We start from the raw sequence: 16,506 nt of genomic DNA on the forward strand, positions 1-16,506 counted from the left end.
GCTCAACTTTCTCCTTTCACACACTTTTCCAAACTCAGTCACCAACTTCTTCAGTTTCTCACTCGAATCAGCTACCAGAGCTGTATCATTGGCGAACAACAAGTGACTCACTTCCCAGGCCCTTCCATCCCAACAGGCTGCATACTCAAACTCTTGCATTTACTTCCTTAACCACTCTGTCCATAAACAAATTAAACAACCACTAGGACATCACAAATCTCTGCCACAGACTGACATTCACTGGGAACTAATCACTCTCCTCTCTTCTTACTCATACACATGCCTTACATCCTTGGTAAAAACTTTTCACTGCTTCTAGCAACTTACCTACCACACCATATACCCTTAAAACCTTCCACAAAGCATCTTTATCAACCCTATCATACGCCTTCTCCAGATCCATGAATGCTACTTAGAAATCCATCTGTTTTCCTAAGTATTTCTCACATACAATTTTCAAAGCAAACACCAGATCCACACATCCTCTACCACTTCTGAAACCACACTGCTCTTCCTGAATCTGATGCTCTGTGCATGCCTTCACCCTCATAATCAATACCCTCACATATAATTTCCCAGGGATACTCCATAAACTTATGCCTCTGTAGTCTGAACACTCACCTTTATCCCCTTTGCCTTTGTACACTGGGACTATACCTGCATTCCACCAATCCTCAGGCACTTCACGATCCGTACATACAGTGAATATCCTTACCACCATAACAACACAGTCACCCCGTTTTTAAATAAATTCCACTACAATACCATCCAAACCCACTTCCTTGCCAGATTTCATCTTCCACAAAACTTTCACAATCTCTCCTTTCTTTTTATTCTCCCTGAAGTCTAATGATACTCTCTTACCCCAACTTTCATTTGCCCTCTTTTTCAACCCTTGCACCTTTCTCTTGACCTCTTGCCACTTTCTTTTATACATCTCCAAGTCATTTGCACTACTTCCCTGTAAGTATCACCCAAACGCCTCACTTTTCTCTTTCACCACAACTTTACTTCATCCCACCACTCACTACCCTTTCTAATCTGCCACCTCCCACCTTTCTCTTGCCACATGCATCTTTTGCCCAAGCCATCACTACTTCCCTAAGTACATCCCATTCCTCACCCACTCCCCTCACGTCATTTGCTCTCACCTTTGCCTTATTACACTTAATCTCTCCTGGTGCTTCCTCACACAAATCTCCTTTCCAAGTTCACTTACTCTCACCACTTTCTTCTCCCCAACATATCTTTTCTTTCTGAAAACCTCTACAAATCTTCAGCTTCGCCTCCACAAGATAGTGCTCAGACATCCCTCCAGCTGCCCCTCTCAGCACATGTACATCCAAAAGTCTTTGTTTTAGATGCCTATCAATTAACACATAATCCAATAATGCCCTTTGACCATCTCTCCTACTGACATATGCATATTTATGTATATCTCTCTTTTTAAACCAAGTATTCCCAATCTCTAGTCTTTTTTCAGCACACAAATCCACAAGCCCTTCACCATTTCCATTTACAACACTGAACACACCATGTACACCAATTATACCCTCGACTGGCACATTACTTGCCTTCACATATAAATCACCGAATACTAAAACCTGGTCTTGTGCATCAAAGCTGCTGATGCACTCACTCAACTGTTCCCAAAACACATGACTCTCATGATCTTTCTTCTCATGACCAGGAGCACAGACACCAATAATCACCCTTTTCTCTCCATCCACTTTCAGTTTTTACCCACATAATGTAGAATTTACTTTCTTAAACTCTATCAACTACTCACACAACTCCTGCTTCAGGAGTAGTGCTACTCCTTCCTTAGCTCTTGTCCTGTCACCAACCCCTGACTTTACTCCCTGAGAATAGTGGAGAAGAATACTTCCCATATATTCCCTGTGTGTTGTAGAAGGCAATTAAAAGGGGCAGGAGTGGGGGGCTGACAATCCATCCCTCCAGTTTTACTTTTCCAAAAAAAAAACGAACAGAGAAGGGGGGCCAAGCAAGGAGTTTTCCTTCTAAGGCTCAGTCATCGGTTCTAAAACGCTACTCACCCAGGAGAAAGCCACCACTGCCAGTAACACTTCTCACCCAAGAGGAAGCCACCACTCCCACTAACACTTCTTACCCAGGAGATAGGTGCAAAACAATGGTATATACTTGGTAATATTCCTGAGGGAAGAGTAAGGCACCACACAAAGTAGGACTCATATGATGACACTTCTTACCTCTTGGATTATTACTAGACTCAGCAGAGTACTAATGATAATGAGTCAATCCTATGTCACTACACCATATTTTCTCTTTTCTTATTACAATAAAATCTTTTACAATAAAAGATACACATTAAATGGAAAAACTTATGTGCAATATGTCTATTAATATTAACTAAATCTGATACTGCAACTAATAACTGGACTAACAGTATTTGGAGAAACTTAGTTCCACTTAATATGTTACATTGTTTAGGTCCTTAAAAATGCTCATTTTGAATGTGATGAACTGAAAATAGACAAATAAACCCATCATACATACTGTAAAGGTATCACAGCCTAAGCCCTGCAGAAGAAGTGTTACCACTAGCAGTGCTGCACGTCGAACTCCCACATCATCATCATTCTTGACAACATTATCTAACATTTCAAAAACCTGAAAATAAGATGTTAGAATTTTCCTGCCATCTTTAAAGTTTGTTAAACCATCCTGAACACTACCTCCTGTCCAAGAGAATCTGCAAAAATCTCATTTTACAAAGGTCCAACAAATAATGCTCTGATTCTGCTACATACTCTAAAAATAAAACATAATGATTGTAGCTAAAGGGTATAGTTTTGTAATGTTTTCCAATAAGGTAAACTTTAATAGGAGTCTTTCAGGAAACAGGAAAATTACCTAAAAAAAATCAGTCTTCACACTCAAGAGTGTATTACTGTATCAATGTTGTTTTGGATCACCAAAGTAAACATTAATTGTTTAAACTATACAGGAGGATGAAAATGCATTTTCATACAAAGTCGCAATATAAGAGGTAGATCAAGGTGTTGCTTATCTATCTACAATGCCCCAAATAATGAAATTCTGCTATATCACACTATAATGTATTTAACTTTATCATTTCTTCATTTATCAGAATATAATCTATATTCTCTACTCATCAAGGCAATAATTATATTCCTTATATTCTCCACTCATCAGGGTAATATCTATATTCCTTACCTATATTATCCACTCATCAGGGCAATATCTATATTTCTTATCTATATTCATCACTCATCAGGGTAATAACTATATTTCTTATCTATATTCTCCACTCATCAGGGCAATATCTATATTTCTTATCTATATTCTCCACTCATCAGGATAATATCTACATTTCTTATCAATATTCTCCACTCATCATGGCAATATCTATATTTCTTATCTATATTCTCCACTAATCATGGCAATATCTATATTTCTTATCTATATTCTCCACTCATCATGGTAATATCAATATTTCTTATCTATATTCTCCACTTACCAAGGTAATATCTATATTTCTTATCTATATTCTCTACTCATCAGGGTTATTTATTCATTTATTTTGCCTTGTCACTGTCTCCTGCATTAGCGAGGTAGCACATGGAAACAGACGAAAGAATGGCCCAACCCACCCACATACACATGTATATACATACATGCAAACATACATACCTATACATCTCAACGTATACATATATATACAAACACAGACATATACATATATACACATGTACATAATTCATACTGTCTGCCTTTATTCATTCCCATCGTCACCCCGCCACACATGAAATAACAATCCCCTCCCCCCTCATGTGCACGAGGTAGCGCTAGGAAAAGACAACAAAGGCCACATTCGTTCACACTCAGTCTCTAGCTGCCATGTAATAATGCACCGAAACCACAGCTCCCTTTCCACATCCAGGCCCTACAGAACTTTCCATGGTTTACCCCAGACGCTTCACGTGTCCTGGTTCAATCCATTGACAGCACATCGACCCCGGTATACCACATCCTTCCAATTCACTCTATTCCTTGCATGCCTTTCACCCTCCTGCATGTTCAGGCCCCGATCACTCAAAATCATTTTCACTCCATCTTTCCACCTCCAATTTGGTCTCCCACTTCTCCTCGTTCCCTCTACCTCTGACACATATATCCTCTTGGTCAATCTTTCCTCACTCATTCTCTCCATGTGACCAAACTATTTCAAAACACTCTCTTCTGCTCTCTCAACCACACTCTTTTTATTACCACACATCTCTCTTACCCTATTATTACTTACTCGATCAAACCACCTCACACCACATATTGTCCTCAAACATCTCATTTCCAGAAAATCCACCCTGCTCCGCACAACTCTACCCATAGCCCAAGCCTCGCAACCATATAACATTGTTGGAACCACTATTCCTTCAAACATACCCATTTCCGGTTTTTTGAGATAATGTTCTCAACTTCCACACATTCTTCAACGCTCCCAGAACTTTCGCCCCCTCCCCACCATATAATTCACTTCTGCTTCCATGGTTCTATCCGCTGCCAAATCCACTCCCAGATATCTAAAACATTTCACTTCCTCACGTTTTTCTCTATTCAAACTTACCTCCCAATTAACTTGTCCCTCAACCCCACTGTACCTAATAACCTTGCTCTTATTCACATTTACTCTCAGCTTTCTTCTTTCACACACTTTACCAAACTCAGTCATCAGGTTCTGCATTTCTCACGAATCAGCCACCAGCACTGTATCATCAGCGAACAACCACTTTCTCACTTCCCAAGCTCTCTCATCCACAACAGACTGCATACTTGCCCCTCTTTCCAAAACTCTTGCATTCACCTCCCTCACAACCCCATCCATAAACAAATTAAACAACCATGGAGACATCACACACCACTGCCGCAAACCTACATTCACCAAGAACCAATCACTTTCCTCTCTTCCTACACGTACACATGCCTTACATCCTCGATAAAAACTTTTCACTGCTTCTAACAACTTGCCTCCCACACCATATATTCTTAATACCTTCTACAGCGCATCTCTATCAACTCTCTCATATGCCTTCTCCAGATCCATAAATGCTACATACAAATCCATTTGCTTTTCTAAGTATTTCTCACATACATTCTTCAAAGCAAACACCTGATCCACATATCCTCTACCACTTCTGAAACCACACTGCTCTTCCCCAATCTGATGCTCTGTACATGCCTTCACCCTCTCAATCAATACCCTCCCATATAATTTCCCAGGAATACTCAACAAACTTATACCTCACCATGAGTCATATGTACATCAAATAACCTTACCAACCAGTCAACAATACAGTCACCCCCTTTTTTAATAAATTCCACTGCAATACCATCCAAAACCGCTGCCTTGCCAGCTTTCATCTTCCGCAAAGCTTTTACTACCTCTTCTCTGTTTACCAAATCATTTTCCCTAGCCCCTCTCACTTTGCACACCACCTCGACCAAAACACCCTATATCTGCCGCTCTATCATCAAACACATTCAACAAACCTTCAAAATACTCACTCCATCTCCTAACATCACCACTATTTGTTATCACCTCCCCATTTGCCCCCTTCACTGAAGCTCCCATTTGTTCCCTTATCTTATGCACTTTATTTACCTCCTTCCAAAACATCTTTTTATTCTCCCTAAAATTTAATGATACTCTCTCACCCCAACTCTCATTTGCCCTCTTTTTCACCTCTTGCACCTTTCTCTTGACCTCCTGCCTCTTTCTTTTATACATCTCCCACTCATTTGCATTATTTCCCTGCAAAAATCGTCCAAATGCCTCTCTCTTCTCTTTCACTAATAATCTTACTTCTTCATCCCACCACTCACTACCCTTTCTAATCTGCCCACCTCCCACGCTTCTCATGCCACAAGCATCTTTTGCACAAGCCATCACTGCTTCCCTAAATACATCTCATTCCTCCCCCACTCCCCTTACCTCCTTTGTTCTCACCTTTTTCCATTCTGTACTCAGTCTCTCCTGATACTTCCTCACACAAGTCTCCTTCCCAAGCTCACTTACTCTCACCACTCCCTTCACCCCAACATTCTTCTTCTCTGAAAACCTCTACAAATCTTCACCTTCGCCTCCACAAGATAATGATCAGACATCCCTCCAGTTGCACCTCTCAGCACATTAGCATCCAAAAGTCTCTCTTTCGTGCGCCTATCAATTAACACGTAATCCAATAACGCTCTTTGGCCATCTCTCTTACTTACATATGTATACTTATGTATATCTCTCTTTTTAAACCAGGTATTCCCAATCACCAGTTCTTTTTCAGCACATAAATCTACAAGCTCTTCACCATTTCCATTTACAACATTGAACACCACATGTACACCAATTATTTCCTCAACTGCCACATTACTCACCTTTGCATTCAAATCGCCCATCACTATAACCCGGTCTCATGCATCAAAACTACTAACACACTCACTCAGCTGCTCCCAAAACACTTGCCTCCCATGATCTTCCTTCTCATGCCCAGGTGCATATGCACCAATAATCACCCATCTCTCCATCCACCTTCAGTTTTACCTATATCAATCTAGAGTTTACTTTCTTACACTCTATCACATACTTTCACCACTCTTGTTTCAGGAGTAGTGCTACTCCTTCCCTTGCTCTTGTCCTCTCACCAACCCCAGACTTTACTTCCAAAACATTCCTAAACCACTCTTCCCCTTTACCCTTGAGCTTCGTTTCACTCAGAGCCAAAACATCCAGGTTCCTTTCCTCAAAAATACTACCTTTTCTCCTTTTTTCTCATCTTGGTTACATCCACACACATTTAGACACCCCAATCTGAGCCTACGAGGAGGATGAGCACTCCCCATGTGACTCCTTCTTCTGTTTCCCCTTTGGTATGAGCCAAAATAATATAGTCAGGCATGGATCTTATGTATGGGTCACCCTACAGTCTTCGTGTGGCCAAATAGATATATAAAAAAATTAACAGCCATCTAACCTCATGGACTATTGGTCCGAGACTGAAGTGTAATAATTTGCATACATCACCCAATGCTGAAAGACTAGCTGTTCTCACAATAGTCTCTTTATCTCTAACTCCTGAAATGAAAAGAATGTGAATTAATTTCAAAATACAATTAACAGTAGTCATCTTACAGTCTAACTTATATGTATATTATTCTATATGTTTTTAACTATATTTTGTCGCTGTCGCCTGCATTAGCGAGGTAGTGCAAGGAAACAGACAAAAGAATGGCCCAACCCACCCACATACACATGTATATACATAAACGCCCACGCACGCACATATACATATACATACCTATACATTTCAATGTATACGTACATATGCATACACAGACATATATACATATTCATACATGCTGCCTTCATCCACTCCCGCCGCCACCCTACCACACATGAAATGGTACCCCCTTCCCCCCCACGTGTGCACGAGGTAGTGCTAGGAAAAGACAACAAAAGCCACTTTCATTCACGCTCAGTCTCTAGCTGTCATGTGTAATGCACCAAAACCACAGCTCCCTTTCCACATCCAGGCCCCACAAAACTTTCCATGGTTTACCCCAGACACTTCACATGCCCTGGTCCAATCCATTGACAGCATGTCGACCCTGGTATGCCACATTGTTCCAATTCATTATATTCCTTGCACACCTTTCACCCTTCTGTATGTTTAGGCCCCGATCACTCAGTGTTTTAGATATCTGGGAGTGGATTTAGCAGCAAATAGAACCATGGAAGCGGAGGTTAGTCACAGGGTGGGGGATGGGGGAAGGTTCTGGGAGTGTTGAAGAATGTGTGGAAGGAGAGAATGTTACCTTGGAGAGAAAAAATGGGTATGTTTGAAGGAATAGTGGTTCCAACAATGTTATATGGTTCTGAGGGAGGCATGGGCTATAGACAGGGTTGCGCGGAGGAGGGTGGATGTGCTGGAAATGAAATGTTTCAGGACAATATGTGGTGTGAGGTGGTTTGATCAAGTAAGTAATGAAAGGGTAAGAGAGAGGTGTGGTAATAAAAAGAGTGGTTGAGAAAGCAGAAGAGGGTGTGTTGAAATGGTTTGGTCACATGAAGAAAATGAGTGAGGAAAGACTGACAAAGAGGATATATGTGTCAGAGGTACAGGGAATGAGAAGCAGCAGGAGACCAAATTGGAGATGGAAGGATGAGTGAAAAAGATTGTGAGTGATCGGGGCCTGATCATACAGGAGGGTGAAAGGAGTGCAAGGAATAAGAGTGAATTGGAACGATGTGGTATACCAAGGTTGATGTGCTGTCAATAGATTGAACCAGGGCATGTGAAGCATCTGGGGTAAACCATGGAAAGTTTTGTGGGGCCTGGATGTGAAAAGGGAGCTGTAGTTTCGGTGCATTACACCCGACAGCTAGAGACTGTATGTGAACAAATGTGGCCTTTTTTTTGTCTTTTCCTAGCACTACCTGGGGGAGGGTGCTATTTCATGTGTGGCAGGGTGGTGATGGGAATGATTGAAAGCAGCAAGTATGAACATGTATATGTGTATATTTGTATATGTCTGTGTATGTATACATTGTAATATATAGGTATGTATATGTGCATATGTGGGTGTTTATGTACATACGTGTGCATGTGGGTGGGTTGGAACACTCTTTTGTCTGTTTCCTAGCACTACCTCGCTAATGTGGGAGACGGCAATCAAGTATAATGTATAAATAAATAAAAATATATATCAAGATAACTTCTACAACAACACAATACATAATTCTGTAAATAACATCATTGAGAATTATCTTTTGACTTTAATACCACTACAATCTACATAAGGTGCGTCAGTTGAGCAAAACTTTTTGTTTTACATTGGAGGCTTCAATCCACATCATGATCAGGCCTTACTTGATATATAGAGAGGATAATGGAGGGAAAAGAAGAGACAAGGGAAAGTGTTTATGGATTTTGGAAAAAAGTTAAAAGCCTGTCTTTTAAAATGTGCTAGGCATAGTTGCTGGCAAAGACATGAGAGGGTAAAGTTCCAAAGCTTCAAAATGTAGGGAAAGAAACACTTATTAAAGCAGCCCACCAATAAGTTGCCAGTAGCCACACAGTAATCAAGTGATGCAGCAGTTTACCAAGTATTGTGTGGTATAGCTTGTGGTGGGGACACACAAGCAGCCAGTTCTCAGGATACCTACAGAAGAGGAAAAGTGAACCAATATCGTGGCGTGGAGCAAGTGGGTCAAGTTTTGAAGTTGGAGCAATTTCGACTAAACTCCATCAAGCAAGGATGTAGAGCTAGAACCACCCAGATGTATAAGCAGTACTCCATACAAGGACAGATCAATCCTTTGCATAAATGAAGCAACTGTTTGTAAGAAAAAGATTTCAACATCTACAAAGGACTCCCAGTTTCTTAGAGGTAGTCAAAGATATTTCCATATTGCGGGGTTTCCAAGAAAGACTGGACGTAACAGTAATATGAAGTATGTTCATGGAGACGAGGTGGAATTACAGAACCTCCAAAGGAAAGTTGTGAGAAATTTTCAATACAGAGATGGGTAGAAATTGGGTCTTAAGGCATTAAACTTATCCAGATTTCATCTACCCCAATGGTCTATCCTGTTAGACTGAGTTTAGTGAAGAAGTTGTGTTGAGATGAGAGGCAGAAAGAATGAAAAAGAACAGAGATGAAACATGTGGAGGAATGCTGTGTTCAGTAGTCAGCATATGAGTAAGGCTGGTTATTTGTGGAAAAAAGAACATTACTGATAAGGAAAAAAAAAAGTGTGAAAGACAAGACAAAACCTAGTGGGGCACAGCAACTGATGGAGAAAGGGGGAGAGACAGATCCATCAACAACCATGGAAATAGATCAGCCAGAGAGGAAGCTAGACATGAGGGAGAAAACTGATGGAAGGAAGCTGAGAGATGAGACCCCAATGCCACACCCTGTCAAAAGCTTTGGATATGTAAAGGGCAACTACATAGGATTCCCTAAAATCTTTCAAGGATGATGACCAGACCTCAGTAAGATAGAAAAGAATACCACCAAATGATCTTCCCTTATAAAAGCCATACTGGGATCACAGAGAAGACTATGAGATTCAATACGTCCAAGGATATGGTGGATGAATGAGGGATTCAAGGACTGGAAATGGTAAGTGTCAAAGCAACATGACGATAGTTCAAGGGGCTAGAACGTTCACCCTTCTTAGGGGTGGAATGTGCCAACGCATGCTTCCAAGAAGGAGGAAAAGTTCTGGTTTTTAAAGAGAAACTGAACAGACGAGAAAGCACAGGTACTAATTTCAGAGACACACTCTTTCAGTTCACAGGGATGGATGCCATCAGGACCATAAGCCTTGCTTGTGTCCAGAAAGGTGCTTTTTAGACAGTTCGAAAAGAGATTAAGGAAAAGGGCATATGATTAGTAAGAGGAGAATTAGGAGGTGAAGGAATGTCAGAATCATCCAAGGCAGACTTAGAGGAGAAGCAGGAACGAAAGACATTTGCTTTGTCTACGGGAGAGACACCTACAGTACCATTAGAACAAAAAAATGAAGAAGATGAAGAGCAACAGAAGTTGTTAGCGATGGCCTTAGCTAAAGACCAGAAAGACCTACCAGCAGATGATGAGTTTATTGCACTTCCTTTGAATAAAGGAATGTTTTGCCTCACAGATTACATACTTGCAATGGGTACGGGCAGTGATAAATGCTGAATGGGAGTCAGAGGAAGGAGAGTTTTTCAAGCCCAATATGCCTGATCCCTCACTTAAATGGACTCAAAACAGGAATGGTTGAACCATGGATTTGACGAAGAGGTTGTCTAGGAGGAACAAGGGATAAATGTTTCCATTCTTACAACAATAACTTCTGCTGAGCATATGGTGGAGACAGATACATCACCACATGAGAAAAGGTAATTTACCCAAGAAAAATCAGAAAATTTTCTGAAGTTATCCCAATCAGCTTTGTTAAGGTGCTAATACTTATTTATAAAAGGGGCTGCTGGAGGGGTAGATGCCATTAAAATAGATACATTTATGAGAGTACAGCCAGATGAACCAAATGGGGGCATGATTGTGTAGTTACAGTGTGAAAGATTAGAGGTGAAAAACAGACACAGAATATTAAGAAAGTGGTCATAGGAATATGGGTGGGGTGGGAGATAATTTGCTCTAGATCATTGAGAATGGAGAACATGAAGGCTTCAATCCATCCACCATCTGTAAGGGAGAAAAGCAGCCATTCCCCAAGGTGAATGCTGAAATCCGCTATGAATGGGATCTCGGCTTGAGGGTGAGAGGATGGCACAGTTTTATGGAAGAGTTTACACAGTTGGAGAAGATATAAAATTTGTAGAATTAGGAGAACAGTATGTAAAACAAAGGAAAAATGTGGTAGTTGGGCGACAGACCTTGAGCCAGATAACATCAAAGTTTGGGGACTCAAGGTCCTCAGGGAATGCAATAAGTGTGCTGGTGTTGGAATAAGAATGGACACCACCTTTGAACTGGAATCATCATAAGTGAGTTTATGGTTGGGTATGAAAACGAGGCTAGTGAGAACATCATTTCACGATTGGTTCTTAGACAATGGTTAGGTATTAGGGTGAAAATGGGTATTTTTGAAGTACAGTAATCCCAATGATGTATGAATGTGAGGCAGGAGCTATAGATGAGAAAGTACAGAAGAGGGTGAATGCAAGGCAAGGACTACAGAAGAGAATGTACAGAAGATGGTGGATGTGAGATAAGGGCTATGGATGCAAATGTATGGAAGAGGGTGGATGTGTTAGTAATGCAATGCTAAACTTAAATCTAAGACTTACCAGTAAGAAAGGCATTAATAAAAAAGCCTTTGTAGTTTGGCAGTAATGACCCCAAACGTCTTGTTGTGCGGGTTAAAGCCTCAGCTAACTTTGCACGGTCTTCCACACTACGATTTCCAGTGCTAAATTCCTGTGTCAGCACCTTCACCACCTGAAACAAATGGATATCTGTCAACTTGCTTGTGCTGTTAATAAGCTACAAGTCTTAGTCAAGGAGCACTTATGACTGGTTGTAGATTATCAACTAATGTATTGGTAGCTCTAACACTTACTTTATTCACCCTTTACAAAAGGCAAGACAAAAACATCTAATAGCAAGACAGTAACCTGATTGGTCTAAAACATACACAAAGGTATGACTTTGGTAAAATGTATTTCTCTCCTCCAGTGTCCCAGAAGCAAATGAGATAATCCTTAGAGAACATCAGAATTTGAATCATCCTGAATCCACAATAAATGGTGTGGAAACTCCCTTCAATACATTCTTTCCAGTTGAATTACCTTCAACCAAAGCATTTTGTCGACATACTGGGACCTTCAGCCAATAAAGCACCACCATAAGGTCTACATAACTGTCTCAGCAAACTCCTGCCTGAACAGGTTACTTAACTCTGGGTCAGCATCATGCAAACAGGCCTTGGCTCATACTAACAAACTACTGGTTTGTCAAGGATTAGTATCCTTTCATCTTTTTTTCTGTGGGTGTCTTGCTACTTCGCATTCTCTACTTCCATTATTATCTATCATGTTGTGCATTTATTTTGCAGAACCAGTAGGCTGTGTCATAATTTTGAACACTCTGTGCACATGTATGGCAAGGAAAGTGAGTTGTGTAGTCACATGGTTACTTTAGGATTAGAGCGTTCATCATGTGATTGTTTTACGACTAGTGTATTCAACCTTCCTCCCTGTCCATCATCACTCTTTTATGTTTCTTAACCACTCATGTTTTTGTCATTGTTGTCCTTTCCAATGATTTTTTAAGCATACTAGCCCCACTGAGGGGAAAATTACACTAAACATAGGAAATACAATGGTATTACATATGTGTAAAATGGCAATATTGCTCCCACCCTTATTTGGAATCTAAAGTGTGGACATTAAGCATTCAAGGCCTCTTTTTGGGGAGCTTTAGTCTCCCACTGGTCTTAGGTGATATTTGAGAAACAATTGCTCCCACAATTTGGACTTGGGAGGAAAGGGAATGAAAGTCTGATTTATGGAAATTTCTTTTCCTCACAAAGATAAGGATGTGGGAGCTACTTGTGGATAAAAATTATCCTGTCTAGTTATGGAGGGCTAGGCTGATTCAATGGCCCTTATTACTGTCAAGTCTCATACCTCATTCAAAATGATATGTTGGAGGGATAGGCCACCCCAAACTGGGTACAACTGGTGCCTTACAGGATTCATTTGAGTTATTTTCAATAACACTATAAGAATGTGATGTATGGGTTATAAATAAGGCTGTGTGGAGTAAGGATGTGTTAAAAACAAAATGTTTAAGGACAATATGCGGTGTGAGGTAATTTGATCAAGTAATAAAATAGTAGCAGAGAGGTGTGGTAATAAAAGAGTGCAGTTAAGATAGCTGAAGAGGATGTGCTGAAACGGTTTAGACATAAGGAGAGAGTGGGTGAGGAGAGACTGACAAAGAGGATAAGTATGTCACAAGTGGAAGAAACAAGGAGAACAGGGAGACCAAATGCAGATGGAAGGATGGTGTTCAAAAGATTATGAGGGAATGGGTCCTGAACATGAAGGTAGGTGAAAGGCATGTATTGGATAGAATGAACTGGAATGATGTGGTATTCAGGGGTTACTGTGCTCTCAATGGACTAAACCAAGAAATGTGAGGCATCTGGGATAAACCAAGGAAAAGTTTGTAGGGCCTGGCTGTAGACAGGAAGCTGAGGTGTCAGTGCTCTGCACATGACAATTAGAGAAGAGTGAATGTCACCTTTTTTCATTTGTTCCTGGTGGGCACACAGGAAATGGCCATGGGGTATGACAAAAATCAAATGTATTAAATCAGAGGAAGATTGGGAGAAAAGCAAAGAGTACAGTCAGAAGACAAAAAACTGGAAATGCCACATGTGGTAATACGATGGAGCAGCTGCACAAGCATCACAAAGAGGGCAGGAGTATCAGAAGATGGTAATGCCAGGCTGAAAATCATGTATTCAAATGTTGTTGGATTAACAGTTAGTGGTAAAAGCTGCAATTCAAGGACTGTATAAAGGAAAGGGCACCTGATACTGATGGAGTCATGAAAACTAAGCAAGAAAGGTGAGAAGGTAAAGGGGGAAATTAGCCATTTTAATGAAAGGTAGCCTGAAGCTGTAAGAAACAGTGGAAGATGGCCCATTCTGACAATACAGAAAGAGAAGAGAATAATGGCTTCCTCTAAAATTTGGAAATGTCTCTTTTTTTTCCCTTTCATAATCCTCTCTATTATTCAACAAAAGGTCTGGCCTTAATGTAGACTTTTGCCTGAGTGGAGCCTTAAAAAAAGTAAATAAATATATGCAAGGAAGAAGAGCAGAGTTGTTAATATACATATATTAAACCACACTGCAACCCCTAAGAATTACAATGACCCAAAGCTAATATAGAATGATAACAATGCAGGAACAATCAGGATGCTAAATGGAGCAGTGAAACACTCAATTCTTAGAGATGATAAAGTACTGATAATTGGGAATTTTAATTATGAAGAGACAGACTAAGGAAATTTGGATTCTCGTGGTGATAGGGAATCAAGGAGGAACAAATTTTTAAGAATGCATACAGGAAAATTTCCTACACCAACATGTCAAGGAATACATGTACAGAGCAGGAACTAACAAGGAATTCATGCTAGTAATATTGAAAAGGAATACTAAGGTCTCTAAGTCTTAAGAAGCCACTATAATAAAACATAAATGACAGCACCATATCCACTGTGTTTTCCATATTTTTTAAGTTTTTCTAATACAAAAACATGACTGAAGAAATTGAAATCAGTAAATAAGAATTATAAGCCTAACCAGAGAGGGACCCAATTTAACTGAGATTAGATTTTGTTTAAAACATCAACCATGCAGCATATCTTCTAAAACAAAATCAGAACCTCCACTTCTGAATTCTAGGAACATCACTAATTTACAGAGGGATTACATCTTCTCTATTAACATTTTGTCCACAGGGAAAGGAATATGCACGAAATCTTAAAAGAAATGTTAATAGCCATTCATTCTTCTGGCAAGGCTGTGTTCAGGTTAAGTTATCAGGAGATGGTTTTTGGACTATTTGATAAATTCAACCCAACAGTGCAAAGAATCTTAGAGTAGAAGTACATCATCATCTAAATCAAGAAGCATACCCATGCAGTGGTTGAAAGCATGTGCCCACTATGGAAAAGAGGAAGTTAAATGTAACTTATGCAACAAATTTTTGTAAGTCTAAAGCATCAAATTAGATGAAATAAGAGCTTACTATTTTGTAAAAGGTGAAGCAAATCCAGTCATTACAGCAATTTACAATGGACAAACTAACTCAGCACTAGTGCGTTCACTAGTTTTAGGAGACAAAACTGGACATAGAAAATATTATGCTCCCAGAAAATGCAGGGGCAAGAAAACTGAAGAACCTGTGAGTTTACAAAAAAGATTAAAATTAATTTTGACTACAATACTCAGACCAGCATATATCCACAAAGAAGCTAGCAAGATGATTAGCCATACTGATGCTAATGAGCAAAATCTTACAGTAAAATTTAGAGGGGGTTGACAATATTGATGATGAGGAGCAGACACCTACACAGAATGAGCCAGCAAGATGGTTAGCCATACTGCTACTCATGAACAGAATCAACAGAGCAGAGCTACCAAGGTATCCATAATGATGTTGATGAATAGACATCTACACAGTATAAGCTATGAATAGGGTTGATCAAAGTGCTTTGGGTGGGTAAACATCTACAGAGCTGGAGTGAAGAAGGAAGATGGAACCTGAACTTTAATGAAGCAGGAACTAACAAGGGAAAGCCTGTAATGATGATCTGATACTATGCCAGATATAAAAATTAGCATCACTTGCACCAATTCAAAGAGATTAGTCTTGGCACAAATAGTCAAACAAAGAATAAACAGAAATTCATGAACTCAAAACTGTCAGATATATTTTGAATGATTACTGTCACAGAAAATGGCAACAGCCCACAAAGACAATGTGCACAGAAGACAACTTGCTAGTCTGGCAGGCTCAAGGGGAAAAGATTCATATTAATAAGTTAGCATCCCAGATATGCTGTTTTGGAACAATATTAACCTTCACTCTTTCTCTGAGAAACATCCATGTAAACTCAAAGTTAATATAGACAGCACATGGATCATATAGATATTTAAGAGGTTGTTTCCGCTCCACTGCTTCTACATCAATTTCTTTAACATAGGGTAATCAAACAATAAGAATACATATATTTCAGGTTGGATGGGGTTGTTAGGGAGGTGAATGCAAGAGTTTTGGAAAGAGGGGCAAGTATGAAGTCTGTTGGGGATGAGAGAGCTTGGGAAGTGAGTCAGTTGTTGTTCGCTGATGATACAGCGCTGGTGGCTGATTCATGTGAGAAACTGCAGAAGCTGGTGACTGAGTTTGGTAAAGTGTGTGA

At 40.0% G+C, this 16,506-nt stretch overlaps 1 protein-coding gene across 2 annotated transcripts in view; it reads right to left on the reverse strand.

Moving 5' to 3' along the window:
- Tango6 (transport and golgi organization 6) overlaps window positions 1-16,506 on the reverse strand; it is a 180,905-nt gene that overhangs the window by 9,920 nt on the left and 154,479 nt on the right. For both annotated transcript variants that reach the window (XM_071667770.1, XM_071667771.1), the window contains 3 exons: window positions 11,856-12,006; window positions 7,026-7,126; window positions 2,539-2,652 (listed from right to left, as the gene is read on the reverse strand). In XM_071667770.1, coding sequence (XP_071523871.1) covers window positions 2,539-2,652; window positions 7,026-7,126; window positions 11,856-12,006 — 366 coding nt within the window. The remainder of the gene's footprint in view (window positions 1-2,538; window positions 2,653-7,025; window positions 7,127-11,855; window positions 12,007-16,506) is intronic.

The sequence above is a fragment of the Panulirus ornatus genome, chromosome 12, assembly GCF_036320965.1.
Source record: "Panulirus ornatus isolate Po-2019 chromosome 12, ASM3632096v1, whole genome shotgun sequence".
Classification (NCBI taxonomy): Eukaryota; Metazoa; Arthropoda; class Malacostraca; order Decapoda; family Palinuridae; genus Panulirus; species Panulirus ornatus.